The sequence below is a fragment of the Abramis brama genome, assembly GCF_963993115.1.
Source record: "Abramis brama genome assembly, chromosome: 22".
Lineage (NCBI taxonomy): Eukaryota > Metazoa > Chordata > Actinopteri > Cypriniformes > Leuciscidae > Abramis > Abramis brama.
Genome location: NC_139984.1, coordinates 21,384,387 through 21,406,841, shown reverse-complemented (window position 1 = coordinate 21,406,841; position 22,455 = coordinate 21,384,387). Strand labels below are relative to the sequence as shown.

Genomic DNA, 22,455 nt, shown 5'->3' with positions numbered 1-22,455 from the left:
GAATAATGTGATTGTGAAATAATGGCATCCCAACTGTCACATAGTTGCAATATCTCCCTCCCGGGTGTGAAGCCACAACTTGATAAGAAAGTCTATGATAAGAATCTGCTTTACAGAACCAAAGGTGACATAAAAAAACATAAATTAAAAAAAAACATACTGCAAATGCATATATTTCTAGCTTTTGTGTTGTTTGGCTAGTTGTGGCAAACAAATGAGATTCAAAGATAACATAAACAGGAAATTGTAAGATGCAAAGAAGTAAGCCGGAGGCATCATGCACCTGGGGTTTGGTTCACCTGACTCAACAAACATTCTAAAGTTAAAGGCTGTTGTAGTACGTTGAGAAACATTGCTGGGGAGGAGGGGGAGGAGGGGGAGTTCAAGGCACATCCTTGAACGCAAAACCTGATCAACATCTTCTATGTCAACATCTTAGGATTAAGCCATGGGAAATAGTTTCAAAAACAAGTTTAACTGCCGGGTGTGAAAAAGTCAGTTCCTCCCTATAGAGAAACAATCTTGTGATTTAAGAGGTGGGGAACTCCTCAGTCAAGATGAATGTGAACATTTATTTAATGTTGAAATGGAATAGACTATTTAAAAAATTGCAAGTGCATAGGCTTTCTAGCATTAATATTAGGCTACTATAACAACATTTTAGTTAAGGACTGTCTGTTACACAGTCACATTTTATTTGGCACATTTAACACATGAACTTCCTGCACTACAAAGAATGCAGGTCTACCTGGCTAAAGGTATGATCAAAGGCTTTAGATATACAAAGACGGGCACTCATATTATTATGAATGGGAGAAAGTGAAACGCGCAATATGGCAGAATAGTCCCGCCCTCTAAATAAAAAATCAAATAATTGATTGGTAAAATAATAGCCTCACTGCAGCTGCCGTTAGAAAGCTATGATTGCCATAGAAATGATAATAATAACCATAATCATAATAATAAGTTTTATTTATAAAGCACCTTTCCCATGCTCAAGGTAGCTGTACAAGGAGACAACATAAACACAGCATCAAACATAAGTATGCATCACATAGTACACATACATATACATATACACATACAAATATACAGTAACAACAGCAGAACACTAAACCGCAGGGTTGGAAATACTGTAAGAAAAAAATTTGATATGAATGAGGATATAGTAGAAGTGTCACAAAGAGTAAGAGGAAGAGAATTCCAGAGTTCCGGAGCCACGGCACTGAATGGTCTATCACCCATTGTTGAAAGACGAACATGAGGTACAGTAAGCAGTTTTAAGTCAGATGACCGAAGAGAGCAAAGAGGTGACTAATAGTGTAGGAGTTCAGATAAAGATGACTGGAGAGAGTGTAAGCTCGTTATTTCATCTGACTCCATAAATGAAAAGGTTTTAATGATATCTGTGCATTAAATGTGAGCGAATGTTTGACTATTCCTTTTAACTCTTTAATGAAAATGATGCCAAAGTCGGTTAGAATAATCAAATGTAACAATTTATTATGTCAGGTAAATGTATCATGCCAATTTCATAAATTCAAAGATAATCGATACAAAACATCAAATGCTCTGGAATAAAGAGAAGAGATGTGAACCCAACATTAAATGCATAATGCTGAATTCTTTGAGGTCCTTCAACATCATGGGTTCATCTGAGTAACAGAAGGCCCCGACCCAACATTAAGATACATGATGCTAAGAGTTTACTCTTAAGTAAGAGTCACTCTTAGCATCATGGGGCAACTTGAGTTACAAAAAGGCCCCAATCTTCTCGTTGCATTCCATTATATAGACAGAACCTCTTTCACATGGAAACATCTTCTAACAATGGAAATTTGCATTCAGAGGTTACACCTTTTTGGGAGGTGTGAGACCATTTGCCAGGAGACCACCTTCCTTTGTGTGCCAGTTATCCCTAAACTCTTAAAAACCTTATTACCTTTTGTTTTACTTAATGCGACTGGTACAAATGTCTCATTTCCAAATGAGACATTTCAAATGATACCAAAATGTACAATACTCAATGATAATCATTCACATTAAACTATATATTTTCTTGGGTGAATTCAGGTGATCTGAGCATGAGAGAGGGGGGGTGAGGGATGAGGGAATGAAAGGTAGATTAGGATGCCTTGGAGGTGAGACTTTTGTCTCGATAGTGCACAAGGGGGAGTTCAAGGCCCAATCCCAATTCTATTTCATACCCCTTTGCCTACCCCTAACCCTTCGCCTACCCCTTACCCTTGCCCCTTGAAACAGAGTGGCAAGGCGTAGGGGTGAAAATATTCCCCTAAGAAATGGGACACTACTACTACACCGTTACACGTCATTATACGTCGTCGCTAGCGCCTACGTCACAGGAGATGCACCAATGTTTATCACAAACTAAGATGCCGTCGTCAGCTGTTGTCATCTCAATTGCGTGGGTTACAGCTATTTTTTTGCATTTTTCTTCTGAAATTCGCAGAAAACAACGGAGATGACGATATCTTCGACGCCTAAGTATTTTTGGACTTCAGGAAACGTTGCTCGTTGTCAGCGCGAAAACGAATGAGCCTCCGGGTTTCCTCAGGTGTCCCTGTTTGATAAAGAACATACAAGACTGGTTGATCATGTTGCAAAAAGCACGAAACTGTGTAAGCACTGTTCGTTTATATCGTGTTCACATATAACCACAAGAAAACAATGCGTTCATAGCAGACGTACGGTAAAAAATAAGCCAATTCCCTGCTGCAATTACATTCACCAGTTATCAGACATGAAAATATGTTGTGGGACTATCGTTAACGAACTTCAGCTTTTTTTTTCTTTTTTTTTGCAAACGTTTCTTTGAAGAACATGACCGTAAATATGAACACAAGATTGAATGTGACATAAAGAAAATTATTATTGGTAGCCATGTTGCCTCTGTAGCCCTTCGTTTGAAGTGTGGTCCCGAAAAATCTTCGTTTCAAGGGCTATCTGGCCCTTCCCCCTACCCCTACCTCTCCAACCAAAAGATAATCGAGACAACCCTACCCCTTCATGGGAACGCGCAAAACGGAGGGGTAGGGGCAAGGGGTGAATTGGGATTGGGCCCAAATGTTCATTTCCAGAGAGGTCCTTTGTCCTCTCAGGGTCTGGTCGCTCTTCAACCAGACTGTCTGGCATTTTCTAATTTCTCAATTCTTACAAGAGCAAAGAGCTGAATAATGGTGCAGTAGTTCAGATAAATAATTGGGAGCAACTCCATGAAGACATTTAAAAGTTAACAAGAGAACTTATACTGAATGCGGACAGGAACAGGTAACCAATGTAGGTTATAGAGCAAAGGGGTAATTTGATTATATTTATTGACTTGATGATTGACTGGCAGCAGAATTTTGAACATATTGTAGTCTAGTGATTGTTTTAGCAGGCAGCCCAATAAGAATAGTTACAGTAGTCAAGATGAGAGGTTATCAAAGCATGAATTATAGTTTCAGTGTTTTAGTGCTTAGTGCCATATTGAACTGTATTACGGACATTAAAATCTGGTTTTAAGTCCAGAGGAAGAGCAGAGACTGAGCGAGCTGACATGTAAATTTCATCGACATAACAGCGATAGCGGAGACCATGACTACGGATAATGTGACCAAGAGGTAACAAATAAATATTGAACAGAAGTGGTTTGAGGGACAAGAAAAGAGCCTTGAGGGACACCTCCATACAGTACATAGAGTAAACAAATATTGTTCTGAAAGCTGGGCTAAATGAGTAAACACTGTTACAGCATTCTTGACATGGGTCAGAGCCTCAGTCACTTCACAGATTCATCAAACATTATTTATTCGGTCTCTCCCTCATTAGAGTGTTGGACAATCGTCGAGCACATGCAATAATCCGCGCTCTGAAGTCAGGGATGAGACATTAACAAAAGCCAGATGAATTCTCTATCACTCCCAAGAGACCCACCTGACCAAAAACCTGCTCCCCATTTATAGCCAATTTTGGGAACAGTAAGAACGCCTGTTCTGGTTACCGCGATCACTGTAGCTGGATCTTGGTATTTGGGCTCACCCACCTTCACTGGTTTCAAACTTCGGATCAGGATCTGCTGGTTGGGTAGAAAATTATGGGTTGGCTTATCTGTGGGAACAGGCAGAGTTTGTGAGACATCATCATTTATGATATACAGACTGTTTCCCTCACTTATGATATACAGTACAGTTCATTGATGGTCTCACACACTTTGTGCTTACTCAAATGTGATAGAATAGTCCGTGATAGTGTTGTGTGAGCAAAATTAGTTTAGCTCTTCGAAAAAATCATTGACATGGCTCTGATCTTCCCATTTACATGTATTTGGGTAATCAGTGGTACCCCAGTTTCCCAATTTGTCATTTTGCTGATTTGCTGACTCATTGATCAGATATTATTCGGTCACGTCGTCGCCTAATGTACGGAGTAAAATAGTACGAAATTCGGGCCCAGTCAGTTGCACGTAATGAGTTTGACTGTGCAGAGTTTGTACAAATTTATGTATGGCAATGAAGAACAAATCAAATTTATGGTCTCGATCTACACAAAATATTTCTTGGTTTAAGGGCTTTATGCACTCTTTTTGGTATAAAGAGATCTCTTAAACTTTCAAAATTCATATTGTCATCGTCAACAATTTCAATTTGACAAATAATCAATACAAATTAATGTGTGTTCTAAACATCTGGAGGATTACAGGGAACCCTTAATCATCTCCCTTTTACAGGTGGAAAACCTTCGATAAATACTACGCCTACAGATATATTACTGCTATATATAGTCAGAGGCGGACAGAGTACACAGCTTCATTACTTGAGTAAAAGTACAGATACCCCTTGCTAAAGTACAAGTACAAGTAAAAGTACTACAGTCAGATGTCTACTTAAGTAAAAGTACTAAAGTACTTGTTTTTAATAGTACTTGAGTATCAAGAGTACAAGAGTACATTTTTTAAATATTGCATTACTACTACCACAGTGCTTACACTGGTAAACACAGCAAACACTTGAAGCGAAAACTATCATTAACTTGTTCAGAAAATTGAAATAGTCTGGCGAGGTGGGACCACGGGTTGGCACATTCCCGGGATGGACCTGCTGCGTCTTCATCCAACGTTTCGTACATGGTTTCGTCTCTTATCTAAATCTGACCATGGAGTTGACTTTGGCGGAAAGCTGAAGGTGATTGCTGATAGGCTGTCCCAATCAGTGGCGCCTGCACAATCCAATCACATTTGAGAGGGAAACAACAAATTGAGGGTTTCCGAGATTTTTCTTTTTTCCTTTTTTTTTTTTAGAAGAAGAAGAAGTAACGGGTACTCACGGTTATGGATAGAAATGTAGTGGAGTAAAGAGTACAATATTTGCCTCTCAAATGTACTTGAGTAAAGTCATGAGTACTCCCCAAAAATGATACTCGAGTAAAGTACAGATCCCTCAAAATTGTACTTAAGTACTGTACTCAAGTAAATGTATCACGATATGTTTCATATTGTTTGGTATCGTAAAATCTTTTTTTTTATAAACTTTTTTTCGTAGAAAATGGAAAAGTTTGAATTTAAACCACTGTTTTTTTTTGTTTGTTTGTTTGTTTTATCCACATTAAGGCAAACAATAAATTATACTAGTTTTAGCAGTCAAAAATAAAATGTAAACAAATATCATCTTTGTCTTATATTAAGATAGAAAAGTAAGTGTTAAAGAAACTCTTGAACTTAAAATGTTACAAAATGTGTGCAATGTAACCGTGTATTTGTAGAACAGTCAAAGCAAAATTTGAGGTAGATCAACAACCGGTTCACAAAATTCATAGTTCGGTTCGATACGACACTGGTGTCACGGTTAGGTACATTTTTGAGACCGCAAAAAGAAAAAATGCCAGAGAAAAAAATATTTGTTAAAAGAAAAAATATTTTTATATAAGTTTGAGTTTTCCTATCTTGAAACTTTTAGTTTTATAAATTGGGGTAATCTTTGAAGGATGAACAAATAATGTTTTGGTCATCACATTAAAAATAACATTTAAATATGATAATATTTGAGTTTTGAAGTGCTGTAAAAATATGTGTGACATACTTGAAAGCATTTTACTATCTGCCAAACTTCCATGGTTACAGTTAGTGTTAGCCTACTACATTAAATCCATATTGAATATTGCTGATCTGTGGACTTAAAGCCTTCTCCTGGTTTCCACATCAGCGCTGTTTGATCCGTTAATAACGGAGAAATTTGAATGCTTCTCACTAGATATTGCAGCGATGTTATTACTTCTGTGGCGAATTCAAATGCTTTCTTTACTGGATCTCTTAGCGCTGTGTAGTAACAGTGTCACTTGATCAAGATCGGCTCGCGCTGCACTGACATCGGTCCAAACTGATAAACGGTCCGTGAAGCACAAAAAAATGAGTAGCGGAGTTTCGTTCCGCTTTCATTGCATTTGCCATTTGATGTTGGGCAACGTTGTTGTGGTCGCGCCAGTTTTAATTAAAATAGAGCGCTATATCAAACTTTTTTTTTATATCGTTACCGACAATGGTGTAGGCTACCGTCGATAAATACCGATACTGTTTTGTTGCCCAGCCCTAGGTACATTACTACTATTTCAATTAATAACCCTTTTCATGGTTGATTTATTCTTTAAAAATCACAGGAAGATTGCTTACCTGTGATGCGATGGAGGCTCGGAGCAGATCGTCAATTTCAGCTAATCAGATGTTCTAGGGAATTAATTTTCCACCAGGCCGTTAAAAAGTACATTATATATAGAATGAATGTGTGTAGTAGGCTATTATATTTATATTTTATATTTATATTCTTGTATTATATGAATGTTATTTGGACGTACTACATCCGCCATGTTGTCATTATGTGACCTACCAGCGTCAGTTGCATCTCTTCACCTCCATTAATAAATCCTTGTTTCCATTGAATACGCACTTCAGAATCTCGCCAGAGGTAGTAGGCAGGGGCGTAGCACCAAATTCTGGGCCCTGTATACTCTTAATGTCAGTGGGCCCCCTACACATGCCATTGTACGATGTGGGTTAGCAAAATGAAAATTCAATTTTGAATGAAATTTTTTTTAATTATTTGAATATAAACAAGTATAAATAGTGTTTAAATCTATAATCAAATCAGATTATAGTAATGACTGGTTCTTTCATTCACCACCTGAATTGATGCATTTGGCCTACTTGAGCTCAAATACCTTTAAACCTTAGGCTACATCGGGTTTGTGTACTAACATTTTGATCCATGATACTGATGCAAGTTTTAAATTAAAAACATTTATTTTTGAACAGGAGAACACGAGACAACTGTACCCTCAGAAACCAATCAAATAAGCTAAGCCTGCCATAATGAAAATAAAATGTCAACTATAAAAAAAAAAATAAGTCAAATGAGATGTAATCTACATCCCAGTAAATCCCCACTGACGAGTCTTTTTGTTTGCGAAATCAGTGATGAGATCTGTAAAGTCCAACTGTTTGGCCAATTGGCTTTCAATTGACAGAATGGCGAGGCTGTTTAGTCTATCCTGGCCCATTGTTGCACTTTTAGATGGCCTAGTCTGCTCATGTGAGAACAGAAGGCATGGGATACAGAATAGAGCATTTGCACTGTCACTGTGAATCAGCCAGTCCCTCCTAATCTTCTCCCGCCCATTGGCCGACTTAACGTATTGAAGATAGCTATTCCATAGCTAGCATAGCTTTGCCGTCCTTGTCTTTGGGTGCCACTTTGGTCAGGTCTCCACTTTGACTAGCCAGTCTGTAAACTAGAGTATCTCTCTGCTGAGCAGTTAGCTTCTCTGGCCACAGTCCTGGGTCCTCTGACAACTCCTCTTCATTTCCCTCACTTTGCCCTTCCTCTTCTCTCTCCCCAGCCTCTTCATTTCCCTCACTTTGCCCTTCCTTTTCTCTCTCCCCAGCCTCTTCATTTCCCTCACTTTGCCCTTCCTTTTCTCTCTCCCCAGCCTCCTCACTACTCTCAAATACATCTACAAGCATGAAATATACATTATTTATGTTAGCCTCAACCTTATTGTAGTCTCACATGTAATAATTCATCCTACTTGATAATAGTACTATAATAGTAGTATAATAGTAGTAGTAGTATGTAGTAGTATGATAGTAGTATGATAATTGTTGTGATGTCAGTCTGTGTTCCCCTGTCTTTTCATTTTCAGCAGTTCCCTGTCATGTCTATTAGTCTCCCCATGTGTTTCAGATTAACCACGCCCCCTTGTTATCTTGTTTAGCTTGTTTGCCCTTGTATTTAAGCCCTGTGTTTTAGTTCAGTGATTGTGAGTTCTTGGTTCTGTTAAACGCTTTTGTTGGTTGTCCTGTTCCTGATTTCTGTTCCCTTATCCGTGTTTGTAGAGTCTAGTGAATAAAGTATGCTGCATTTGGATCCTGATTCCTCCTTGTCTCAACCACAGCGTGACAATAATAGTAGACTGCTGCTCATTTCAGTTGAAACTGCTACAGCACATGATTGCTGGTAATAACTTAAAGTTGCCTCTATGAGCTCACCTTCTCTCACATCATCAGACTCGCACCCTGCCTTGTCTTCTGCATCAAGTGCAGAACTATCTACATCAACAAGCACAAAAAATAGGTATTAGCCTCTTAACGTACAAAAAAACCAACCTACTTGTTAAAGCAAGCTCACTTTGTATTCCAAGAGCCATTTCAGTGCAAGATAAAGCGCTAAAAATAATTAAACATGTGATCAAGCATTGCGTATTATGTTGACAGTTTGGACTAAGCTTTAGGCTGTCAACCAAGTGTCCAAGTACCCACAATAGGGCGCTTAACAGAGCTTGAAATCTACCATTACGAACAAGTACAAAGATAACATAACTATTAATTGGTAGGGTTGGAACATTTCCGGTAAACTTCCAGTAAATTTCCAGAAACTTTCCATGGGAAGTTAAGCTGGGGAATTTTGGAAATATTCAAATTTGAAAACTTTCCACAAAAATGATGGGAATTAAAGGAAATTAATAGAAATTAACTGGAATTTGGTGATAATTTCAACAAACTATCATATCCAAACATAAATATCAAAAATTAGTTTTTAAAATAGTAAAACAATGTAAACAACATGATCTTTTATCAGATTTATTTTAGAGTAGAACTTTAAAACTTTAACTCTTGTACTGAACCATTAATTCTTCCACGGAATAACAAAAACATGAATGTTGAGTAAAATATTACTCATCATTACACTTTATGTAGTTTGCAAGCTCAAGTGTGTCCTCAGTACTCCAGGGTTGAAGAAATCATCAGTGCATGTGATGGAGGAATGCGCAGTGCATGTAGGGGGCGTGGCCTCAGTAGCCCTGCAGTGTGCATGTGATTTAATAGCAGAGATATTTAAGTGTGCTGCATTAAATCTGCTAGCCTGACTACGTCAGACTTCGTACTTCCGCTCAATTTCATTTCGCTTCTGTACTCAGTTAGTACTCAGCAACTTCTGTACTCAGCAAGCTACCACTTGAAAACAAAGAATGACGGCTGCTGGAGAACAACGGTCTTTCGAATCGGCTTTGGCCGCGACTCTGGAGGACTTGGAGTTAAGTTTTTCTTTGAGAAAAGAGCAAAGAACGGCACTTAAGTCATTCTTAAAAAAAGGAAGATGTGTTCGTCGTTTTGCCGGCCAGATATGGCAAAAGTTGAATCTATCAACTAAGCTCCGCTGTTGGGAAAACGCTCTGGTTGGTTGAAGCGCTGTCCTATTGCGTGCAGAGGGAATTTGAAAGGCAGCCGTTTATCCCGCCCCTCGGATTAAACCGCGTCTATGGTGAGTTTCCAGACCTAACATCTTGATGTAGGTCTGGCTTGCCAGGTTAGTACTCAGTCTGAGACCGCGTCAGAGCTTTCTGTTTTCCACCGGTCTGAAAACAGCCGGGCCAATCAACGAACAGAGGGCGGGCTGAGAGCCGTGACGTAGACGCTGATTGTACCGTGGATGCGTAGATTTACTTCACATAATCTGCAAAAGTCGTTCACAGCCATGTTCACTCCGGTATTTCGCTCGATGGTTTTGTTTTCGCATCATACATGTGTTTACAGTGGAAGTTAGATGCGGCTGAGCATGCGCATAACACACGCCATAACCAAACGTCATGTGATTGGCTTACGGGTAACCAATGATTTTAAACTTCAGACAAGCGCCCCCTAGCAAGAGAGAAAACACTTCTCTATTATGCCATTCCAGACTCTGTCTACGAAGCAAAGTGAAGTAGCAGAGTCTGGTATTACCAGGCTATAAATCTGCTTGTTTTAGCCAAGATTATGCTACAATATATTTTTCTCAACTATATTTAAGTTCCCTGTTAAAGGAATAACCTTTCAGTTTTGTAAATTCCCATTAATTCCCTTATATTCCTGTTAACTCCCATGGAAATTTTCCAACTTTGAAAATTCCCAGAATTTTGCAACCCTATTCATTGGCTTTGATAACATCATGAATTTATTGAGCATTGACTATAGCTTTTAAGCACAGCACTGTGCTGCAATGCTAGGGCTTTTCACCAAACAAAAATGATAATTTGCTTTATTGCTCAAATCAATATTACCTGTGTGCACTTGAGAACACAGTGATATTGGTAGGCACATCTACATGTGCAGAAATATAGGCAGATAATTTATTAAGGAGTTTGAGAATATATCACACATTATAAGCAATAGTAGGGTTAGTAACTTTACACTGTGCTGCCACTCTTTCCACCACTCCAATAGCACTAGGCAATAGCACACACATTGAATCAAAAGGCTTACTTATTTAAGGTAAACAACTCACAATTAGGAAGCAAGGGGGGAGCTCGCCCTTTGAGCAATGATCTCACCTTGTCTTTCCTCATTTCTGCTCTCAGTCTCAGCCTCATCTCCAGAACAGCAGCCAGGACTGGCCAGTGCTGCTACTGCTGGTGTGTCAGAACCACTGGTTGTTTCTGAAACTGGTTAATGTTGGCAACCTCACATTAGCTGGCCTGGCCCATAATTTACTTACAGCAACAAGCAGCCTGGTTGACAAACTAAGCTAAAGATTTAACATTAGCATACATACATTAGCAGCAGCTGTCTGGAGTTGACTACGTTAACTTTAATTGGATGTAGGTGCATAACAAGCAAACTCAGTTCACCTTTTGGAAAGAAAGCAGTCATCAGCTGCTTCCCCTCATTCTGCCTCCTTTCCTTTTCCTTCCTGTCTTTGTTTTTTTGAAAGCCCGATTTGGGCTTTTTGCGCAGCATGATCAGGCTCCCAGGCTCTAGAGTGTCTGGCACTGAGTTCATTCTCTCAGTTGGTGTTATCAATATATTTTGAAATGAATAATGACATCAATTGGAGGGCCCAATTAATTCGAATTAGGCTACTACAAAAAAAAAAATTACAAAAAAAATTAAAATTTATGGGATTTCAAAGGGCCCGCAAGTTTACCGCAAAAAGTGGGTAGGCTATGCGCTATATGCGGCGCATAGGGGCGCGCAGCACCAGGGGGGCGCCAAAGCGATGGTCTTTTTTATTTATTTATTTTTATCTATACGTAGCTTGTTTTAGCCAAGATTATGCTACAATATATTTTCCTCAACTATATTTAAGTTCCCTGTTAAAGGAATAACCTTTCAGTTTTGTAAATTCCCATTAATTCCCTTATATTCCTGTTAACTCCCATGGAAATTTTCCAACTTTGAAAATTCCCAGAATTTTGCAACCCTATTCATTGGCTTTGATAACATCATGAATTTATTGAGCATTGACTATAGCTTTTAAGCACAGCACTGTGCTGCAATGCTAGGGCTTTTCACCAAACAAAAATGATAATTTGCTTTATTGCTCAAATCAATATTACCTGTGTGCACTTGAGAACACAGTGATATTGGTAGGCACATCTACATGTGCAGAAATATAGGCAGATAATTTAAGGAGTTTGAGAATATATCACACATTATAAGCAATAGTAGGGTTAGGAACTTTACACTGTGCTGCCACTCTTTCCACCACTCCAATAGCACTAGGCAATAGCACACACATTGAATCAAAAGGCTTACTTATTTAAGGTAAACAACTCACAATTAGGAAGCAAGGGGGGAGCTCGCCCTTTGAGCAATGATCTCACCTTGTCTTTCCTCATTTCTGCTCTCAGTCTCAGCCTCATCTCCAGAACAGCAGCCAGGACTGGCCAGTGCTGCTACTGCTGGTGTGTCAGAACCACTGGTTGTTTCTGAAACTGGTTAATGTTGGCAACCTCACGTTAGCTGGCCTGGCCCATAATTTACTTACAGCAACAAGCAGCCTGGTTGACAAACTAAGCTAAAGATTTAACATTAGCATACATACATTAGCAGCAGCTGTCTGGAGTTGACTACGTTAACTTTAATTGGATGTAGGTGCATAACAAGCAAACTCAGTTCACCTTTTGGAAAGAAAGCAGTCATCAGCTGCTTCCCCTCATTCTGCCTCCTTTCCTTTTCCTTCCTGTCTTTGTTTTTTTGAAAGCCCGATTTGGGCTTTTTGCGCAGCATGATCAGGCTCTAGAGTGTCTGGCACTGAGTTCATTCTCTCAGTTGGTGTTATCAATATATTTTGAAATGAATAATGACATCAATTGGAGGGCCCAATTAATTCGAATTAGGCTACTACAAAAAAAAAAAAAATTACAAAAAAAAAAAAAAAAAAAAATTTATGGGATTTCAAAGGGCCCGCAAGTTTACCGCAAAAAGTGGGTAGGCTATGCGCTATATGCGGCGCATAGGGGCGCGCAGCACCAGGGGGGCGCCAAAGCGATGGTCTTTTTTTTTTATTTATTTTTATCTATACGTAGCTGCTGTTGTGCGTTTCTAAATCATTTCTGCATTTCCTCAATGTTATATAACTTTTTAGAGGACTAACAGGCTATAGTAGGATATTCATAAGATTCCATCATATAATTTTGACATAGAGAGGGAGGGATTATATCGCGAGCAGGCGGGGGCGCCGTGAGCGCTGAGCGAGCATGTACGAGTCGAAAAAGATGGATAAAGCAAGCAAAAAAGCTGTCAGGACTAAAAATAGAAAAAGAAAGAGGGGAAAGGAGATGGCATGTCAATTGATGCGCCAGCAGCTAAATAAGTGGATGGTCAAAGGCAACAGGTAGGATTTAAAGTGTGACGTCCACGCATGTAAGCTAGGAGATTCCCGGTGGGCCGACGTGCTTTTTGGGCCGATACATCTGTAATAAACCTAAATCAGGGGCTAATGTTGTGGCTAGAGAAATCTACTCTATAAAGCAAGCAGCACCACGGGATTAGAAACAATAATCTTTATTTAACATAATTCATTCAGTTACCAAACATTTCAGAGACTGGGTCAGGTTCTAAATGTCCCAAATACCTATGTTAAGTAGCCTGGGCGAAACAACACCCCAATGGAGCATGCTACACAGAAGAAACCGCAAATAAATAGACAATCTCAAAGCTAGTATACACGCAATAAATATGCAAAAGCTATAAAACACATCACCACCGCAAGACACGGCACACATTCACAAGGCACGTGCACCTAACACCCAAGACGCCATCAGACTACAACATACAAACTTAGTTCATTCTAACCCTCCCACCCCTCATGATATGGTTATACTGCTAAATTTAAAATCACAAACACACACACACACATATAAAGTTTAGTACTTAACTCTCCCGGGAGACGAGACCCTCCCCCAGGGTCTAGGCTTTGGCGCTGTTTGGTCAAGGGGAAAAAGCAAAACACCAATCCAGCGCTCGTGAGGCCTCCGAGCAATAGCGGAAACGGAGCACCCCTCTTCTGAAAAGCTGCGGCGCCCAACGCACTCCTATACCCGGCCTTATCTACAGTTTAGCCCGCTACACTATCTTCGCCGCCGGCAGCCCTAAACAGCGTGCGAACGGCACCCACCCCCCAACCTTGAGTGCAGCTCGGCGTTAGTAAAAACACACCGCTTCTCAGAACCCCGCACGCTTCGCTGTGCCCCTCTTTTTATCACTCTCTTCCTTCACGCTCATCAATGGTCAGGTGCAACAATCATTTAACTCAACCCACTCTTCCCTCAAATCCCTCCCCCCCCCACACACACACCACAGTCATAACAGTACACTTTTCCCACATCACTTCATTACACATCTAATAGGCTATTTTTTTGTCTTTGTCTTAACGGCCCATAAAACTCGTACATCGGCAGCCCATTCGTTTTGTTTTGTTTTGCTTAATTGGCGGCGCTGGGTTAGTGCCGTTGTAATGCATTGGTCAAAAAAAAAAGAAAAAAAGTCAGCGTTATTTTTTAATAATTTATTTATTTATTTATTTTTGACATTTTTCATTACACACGTAGAATTAGCAGGCCAATTAGTTATTTTCTTCATTGACACTGGGCTGGCCCAATCACATCTTTAATGTGAAGTATAGAAATTAGTAGCCTACAAAACTAATTATGAAAGTTTCCTTTAGTTTTCAGTGCAATTGTTTTACAATATATGGCTATTACTAAAATGGGATTAATTTTACTGCATACACCTCTAACACTGGGTAGTTGCGCCCCTGCGCCTAGGCCTACTGTTTTTCGAATACTGTGTATTCTGAAATACTACTCTGTTGGCGTACAGTTTTTCACATACTAGACTGTTTTCTAAACAAACATCCAAATTCTATTACAAAATGCTAAAATCACCTTCATAGAAACTTCACTAAAATACTTCATCACTCTATCTAATCCTGGAGTAGATTGTCTCATTCTTCACACTGCACTCTTTAATTCACTCATACTGTAGAGAATGGGACATCTAACAGATGATTTGCGGTGAAAACTGGCTACCATTATTCTTTTGAATTCACTTAATTTTCTTTATCATGCCCCACACCTCTTCTACTAGTGTGTTCTTCCCTATTTCACTACAGTATAACAGCCAATACATCTTCTTGGCTTTCCTTAACTGCAGAGTGCGAATTACCCCACCATAATTGGGGGGTACTGCCCCTTCACTTCTTCTATGACCATCATGGTCCACTACCATATCAATCCCCACCGTGATCGCCAAGTGCAACATGTGTTGTGCAACACACATACAAGGTCTAAACATGCGACAAACTGATAATCAGTAGGCTACAGAATATCTCATTGTTATTATATATCCAAAAGAGAACTGTTTTGATCAACTCCCAAAAGTTAGAAGTTAAGTGCACTGAAATACCATTCTAATTACTAGTAAAAGTAATACCTTTACAAGAAGCCTATTGCCTATTTCAGGGTTTTCCCTGGCTCAAAATGAGGCGGAGGTGGTAAAATCATAATAATGTATTTTAATAATAAGATAATTAAATGTGTATTTTTTTTTGTAGATCATCATATAGCCTAATGTGTTTCCCACATTTTTTTGTTGGTGGAGCTTGGTACCTCTAGGGGGGTCTGGGGGCATGCCCCCCCGGAAGAAAAGTTTGTACATTTTAAAGATAAATTCATTAATCTGGTGCACTTTGAGTCACCCAAATCCACTATTAAAAATAAATAATCCACCCGCAAACCACCCATATTCTCTGATTTAGATATCTGCATCTGATCATCACATTACAATTATTCAAATTCTCAGTGTTAAGCATGATAATATGGTAACATATCACACTGAAGTAGGCTGCTTTAAAATGAACATTTGTTTAAAATAAAAGTTCTTCTTTTGGCAAAATTACATTTCCTTAATAACCTAAACAGAGGCTTTACTCTCTTCAAGCTTAAATTGTCAATGTTTCATTACATCACTGTTTGAAAACACTCAGAATAATTTTTTGTACCTTTATAAAGGGCATTTTCCCCTAATTTTATTAAATGTATGCTCCATCTTTCATTTCAAATTCTTAAATTTGATAAACATATTCAATTAAAATAATTAGACACTAGGCTGTTACCAATAAAATTAAATAATTTACATTGAAAAATTATAACTGTATTAAATTAGATTATTTTAAATATTTTTGAATATACAAATAAGGAATGTTGAAAAGAATGATACTTTATGAAACTAGCGTTTTGTCATTCAGCGTTGACACTTGAGAAGTTGAAGTCGTTCTCCATCGCCGTTGCTTCTAGCCACGGTGGTTAAAAATGGTACAGTCCACAATAGGGGTGTCTGAAATCGCTTTATATTAAAATGTTCCTACAGTGAAAATAGGAGTTGACTTGTATTGTAACTGTAATTATATTTTTTCACAATATCAGAAAAATTATCTGACCCCCCCAAAACTGATATTTCTGTCCCTTTGTAATTCGAACTATGCTTAACTGTCCTCCTTGCAACTGCTTGTGCTTGTTTATACTCTTATGAAATCTGCCAACTCTCACGCATTCACCTAGCCTGGAAATCCAGACCTAAATCTAAAAGATTAATGGTCTGGCGTCGACTAATGAAAATCGCCCAGCTCGAGGGGTGGCACCAAGCATGCATTTGAAAATCTCACTGCACGCAATTGGATAACACTGTGACCAATCACAACAATAAGCCCCATATGCTTAGCTACCAGCGGAGCTAACTGGTAGATTCGACTCTTACCGTATCTGGTCGGCAAAACAGCAAAAACGTCCTCCTTGCAAAGGAACGATTCGAGCGGCAGTCTTCTGTTCCTCTTTTAGATAAAAAGCCAAGTCTAACTCGTTCATTGTAGCAGCCAAAGCCGTTTCAAACAACTGGTATTCATCCATAGGCATCTTGCAATGTTTACTAATGACTTTGACGTCACAGCGCTGTCGTCATCTGTTTAGCTCGCCTCTGGCCCGCCTATATCAGATAACCCAATGTGATTGGTGCAGCTCAGATCATATTTAATGAGCATCATTACTAGACACCAGAGTAACTCGCTGAGCAAATTCAACTTGTGCTCTCGCGAGAACTCTGGATTACCAGGGTAGCATTCACCGTGAGACTCACACGACTGACACACGCTCTCACGCCACACTTTCTCACGCACAGAAAAATCGCGAAGCAAAGAGGACACGGAGACCGACAGACTAGACAGAGCAGGTTACTTATGATATATAAAAAAATAAATCTCAGCTCTCAGATTCTATTACGAAATTCAAACAATAAATACCGTTTTGGCGCTTGTAAATGTGACGTGACAGATCCCTAGCAGCACGTGAACCGATCATCTCTACTAGCTAATAGTAAATAATCACGAACACTGTTGAAAAATACAATACAACTTACCGAAATGTATATTCCTCATACATAATATCGACCAATAAGTGTTTTTCATCTGCGGAAAGGGTCAATTAAACAGCCGGAGAACTATTGTCACATAACATTTACCTCAGGAAAGCCATTTAATGACCATAAAAAAGAGCTATAGAAAGTATTTTGCTAAATATGTGTACTATATTACATATTTATTATATTTTTACTTATATCATTAAATAAAGTTGTTATTATAATAAAAAACGCATTATATTTAATTTGAGTTATTTTTAACCTTAAATAATACTACCAGCTGATAAGGCTCTCTGTATGTTTACAGCATTAGGTGAGATTTTTTTTTTTTTGAGAAAAACTAACGCCTATCTTGTGTACCTAATATTTATCCAAATGAGTCAATATTAAATAAAATCACAAGAATTTAATTGAATTGAAATCGTGAAATTTGTGTCAAGCAATAATAAAAAAACATAGCTTACCAGAAATTGTACCATGTAAACATTGTAACATGTCACTAAAGCTAATCAAATTCAGTATAAGTACTAAAATGTTTTGACAATCACAATACACTTATGACAATTATGCGGAACGGTTCGGCTCGCTTCGCTTTTCCACTGCGTAGTACGACTCGACTCGGTACGGCACGGTTCGGTTCGCTTTAGCTCGGTTGCTTTTACACTGCAGTTAGTACCGCTTCAAAGTGGGTGGGACTGATCGTTATAGTTATAGATCGTTATAGTTGCCGTCTCTACTGCCATGATATCATCATATTAAATGCGAATTTTTCATTCCGTGTTTCCCCATCCACTCCTCGGCAACCAACGAGAGGAACGTCTGCACCTCGTCCACTGACCACGATTCAGCCATTTCTTTTTTTGAAGTTTATACTCATGTTTATACTATGAAGTTCGTACCGAACCGAGCTGTAGGCTACCGTACCATGCAGTAGCTAGATGTTACCGAAACATGTTACCCCCTTCTATTTTACACAATATGACTGTTAAACAAATTCAATCTGGTTATGTCTAAACTACTTTATTTTATTTCCTAGAAAATATTTTTGCTCTGATGTGAACAGCTGCAGATTTACAGCGATGTCAGCAAATAGTGTGTTCTAGCATGAACACATACTGAACAGTGACCTTTCAACTTTATCTAGATCACTGATAACGGCACAAAAGACTATCCGGTTTTAAGAATGCTAAACGCTTAAAATAACATTCCATAAAGATTCCCATAAAGGAAACTTGTGAAAACCCCATGACACACCTCTTCCACAAGCACTTAACTAATCCTCAAACATAAACCAAGACACTTTGTCTACTGTAACTCTTATTTGCTGCTTAAATGTTTTTACTTTCAAATCTCCTTCTCCTTTTTTGCATCATCTCTGCTCCAGCTAGTTTACTAGTGTAGTTTTCACTAAGCTTATATAAGCTATTATATTGTTCTCCCTGTGACAAATTGCCTGTTGTTTCCTCATTTGGATAATGAAGTATCTGCTAAATGAATACATGTAAATGCAAACATTCCTAATATAGTGTGACAATCGCAATGCTTGGTTGTCAGCATATGTTAAATGAAAGCCTCTTTTTCCTGAGTCATGGGTGGACGGTGGGAGAGCTTGCCCCGCTTCCCCTATAGCCTACAATGTCACACTTCCATTGGTGCTGTATTACTGAACACCTACTATAGGCTTTGATCTGGAGATACTCACAGCCTTGCTGATATTCGGAAAAATACAACTGCATGTTTTACATTGATTTTAATACAACAGGTCAGTAAACAAGATGCTAATATTGAGAAACTACAGTGTAGACAATATTTCCAGTTACTTGTCAGTTTATACCCTGCCACAACAAGGCGACATCAAATAATAATAAGCAAATAATCCATTAGTAATCAGATTGACGGCTCAAACGGACTGAAAAGCCTTCATGTAATCACCTTAATCAATCCAATTGACCTCGATCAGAATTAAATTTCAATCGGATTGAAAGGGGTGATTGGTTTGTTCCTTATAATCCGATCGAGAGAACATGTAAACACTTGATCGTATTGAAAACCGAAACTGGAAAGGACTGCGTATGTGCAAGGACGTTGAAATGGCGCAATGACTTATGACACACGGAACAAGCTGCAGTTGTTGTTAATTAAATGTCATAAATGACTCTGTAATTGTAAAATTCTCCTACCACTCATGGTAATGTAGAAGAATAGTATGCACAAACAGCGGGAAGCTCTGTGTGTTTGTGCAGTGAGCGCATGTCAAAAAATCAATTCTGATTAGAAGCTTGTGGCATAGGCTATAAACCCTCACATGAACGATAAATAAAGTGATCGGGTTGATGTAACACTATGTTCGGATTCATCAATCGGAATAAATTAATTGAATTCAAACAAAAGGTGTACATGTAAACACAGCCAGTGACTGACTTGTTGCCCCTTTAAAAAAAAAAAAATCCCATGCACAGATAAGGCGTCCAGAGAATAACATTTAAAACGTTTTTATTATAATTTGATTATAATTTGTTTGATAAGAATAATTCTAATGAAATGTAAACGTAGACTAATATTAACTGATATAGCCTATTTATAGCTTTTATATATGTGTGTGTGTGTGTGTGTTGTGTGTTGTGTGTGTGTGTGTTGTGTGTGTGTTGTGTGTGTGTTGTGTGTGTGTTGTGTGTGTGTTGTGTGTGTGTTGTGTGTGTGTGGTGTGTGTGGTGTGTGTGGTGTGTGTGGTGTGTGTGGTGTGTGTGGTGTGTGTGGTGTGTGTGGTGTGTGTGGTGTGTGTGTGGTGTGTGTGTGGTGTGTGTGTTGTGTGTGTGTTGTGTGTGTGTTGTGTGTGTGGTGTGTGTGTGTTGTGTGTGTGGTGTGTGTGTGTTGTGTGTGTGGTGTGTGTGGTGTGTGTGTTGTGTGTGCATACATGCACACATGCACACATGCACACATGCACACATGCACACATGCACACATGCACACATGAATGAACACACAAACAAATTCCAAATGCTTATAATTATACTTGTAAATATAAATATATAAATATATAAATATAAATATAAATATATATATATATATATATATATATATATATATATATATATATATATATATACTGTTGTGTAATTATCATGAATGTACTTTCAATAATCTGACTGATATAAACTTCTTCCTGGGTTTGTGAGGTGGGGGGAGCAGTCAGAGAAGTGACGGGATACACTGCCACCTATCGACACATCATCTCCACAGACGCAGGTGATGAAGAGGGAGATTGCTTACACATAAGGACAGGATTCCACCACGCCATCGAGGGATTTTCCAATTGTGTTGTTGCAGATGCTGTCATTAATTTTTTCATGGCTCGCACAGAAAAGATGCGAGAAGTAGGCTTTGACCCTCGTCTGGCTCGAGTTGGCCATTTAGGTAAGAGGTCTAATGCAAAGTAGATCATGCATGCATGTGGCAATGTTTTAGTATTACCCTGACGGTTTTGTTCTTTCTTCAGCATTTTTTATTGATGGGCTTGGCTCCCTTCATGTGGGCTCCTGTGATGATATTATTATCAGTCATGCATCAAAGATCAAGGCGATGTTGCCATGGGGACAGTCTGAGACTGACAAAGCCTATTCCAAGTTCCGTTATCATTCCACTGAAGATTCCACCTCTATGAATGAATATGATCTTTATTATCTCAAGAATCATTTTAAATGTGTCACTAGCGACTAAATGTTCTGTGAACACATTCATGGTAAAGAGCTGACAAGTCTTTTTCAAACATAACGGCAGGATGAATGGACACGAAGATTAGGATAAGATGAACAAAATGACCCCAGAACAAAATGAATGGCCTCCTTAATTTTTTCTCTTGACAATAAATGGCACAACACATTTAACATAACACATTTTATGAATGGCTATGCTCTCTTTAATTTGGTCATTTTGCAATTATCAACATTCGTGAGATCTGTTATACTAATTCTGTTTTATTTGAAAAATAGTGATCTGTGACATTGTATTGTGCTGAATATTAAAGGTTTCTGTGTCTATTTATCAATGAGGGGTTTGTGGGAACATTAATATCGAGTAAAAAAGTATACTTTTTATTTTGAAGAGAAAATATAAAATGAGACCCCTGGGGTAAGATTGCCCCCCAGAAGTGGCATGTTTTTACGCGTTATTTTTTTATTATTATTTAATACATATTGTAATTCATGGTGCTATTATTCAATAATTTGATGAGTAAGATCAGATGTACAATTTAGACATCTTGGCTGTTCATTAACCCTCTAGTCTACAGCACAGCGTTATCCTCATGCAACAAAGTTTTTTAAGCCCCATGTTCAGCACGTGTTTCTTTAAATGATTGCAACCAAAACATTATCAAAGAACAGTCCAATAATGTGTGGCAGTCACAATCAAGCACCATTTGAAAGCAGTACTTCCTATTCCTTCCTTCCTATGACACATGGTCACACCACAGGAGCACATGGTGTGAGAAAGGCGGCAAGATTATTTGCTTTAGTAATCTTATTTAAAATGACATGAACTGTAGGCTACATAAAAATTTGTGTGTGTGACTGTGTATGAAGGTGTAGTGAAGCCTTTAAAGGTTTTTTATTTTGCAGGCATAGTCAGAATCAGAAATTTCAGTTTTTCTTTTCGTTGCCTCGGCAACGTTGTACCATAAGGGCTAATTTTCGAGGATGCCTTTGTTGACAATGTGTTTGGACGACGTACACATCACGTATTAGTGCACAATATATGCTCTAAATATTTGTATTTATTTATTTTTTATTCTTGACATTTTTGAAAAAGTTTTGTGATTTTGTATTGCTCTCTGACCATTGTCATTTATTTTTCAATAAAATGTTCCCAAATGAACCAAGAAATGATGTGGAATAATTTTAATTTTTTGGGGGGGTTAAAATTCATTAAACTAGTTTATTATTGCTATTATGAGATAGCCTACCTTCAATTAAAATATGGATGGACAAATATGTATATATTTATATGGCTGTATATGAGTCATATAATACATTTACCTTTTAGTTGAATCTCTTTTAGGCCTACTGGGATCCTCCCTGGTTTATTTTCGTAAATTTATATACCTACATTTTAGAACTAAAGTTTTTGGTGAATCATGATTTGTTCGTGAAAACGTTTTTGCGTAGGAAATGAATGAGACCCATTGTTCTTAAGGGGGACATCTTCCCCAATTAGCTGTATTTTTTAAATAATTTTTGCCA

At 38.4% G+C, this 22,455-nt stretch overlaps 1 protein-coding gene and 1 long non-coding RNA gene across 7 annotated transcripts in view; one reads left to right on the top strand and one right to left on the bottom strand.

The window, feature by feature from the left end:
- Positions 1 to 22,090, top strand: part of b4galnt1a (beta-1,4-N-acetyl-galactosaminyl transferase 1a) — a 45,158-nt gene extending 23,068 nt beyond the window's left edge. For all 6 annotated transcript variants that reach the window (XM_084099274.1, XM_084099273.1, XM_084099271.1 and 3 more), the window contains 2 exons: positions 20,395 to 20,632; positions 20,715 to 22,090. In XM_084099274.1, coding sequence (XP_083955400.1) covers positions 20,395 to 20,632; positions 20,715 to 20,935 — 459 coding nt within the window. In that variant the 3' untranslated portion in view covers positions 20,936 to 22,090. The remainder of the gene's footprint in view (positions 1 to 20,394; positions 20,633 to 20,714) is intronic.
- On the bottom strand, positions 954 to 20,378 carry LOC311073475. The gene is made up of 2 exons (XR_014604149.1): positions 4,046 to 20,378; positions 954 to 2,581 (listed from the first exon to the last, which is right to left on the bottom strand). It is a non-coding gene; the product is annotated as an uncharacterized lncRNA (long non-coding RNA).
- Positions 22,091 to 22,455: the final 365 nt, after the last annotated feature.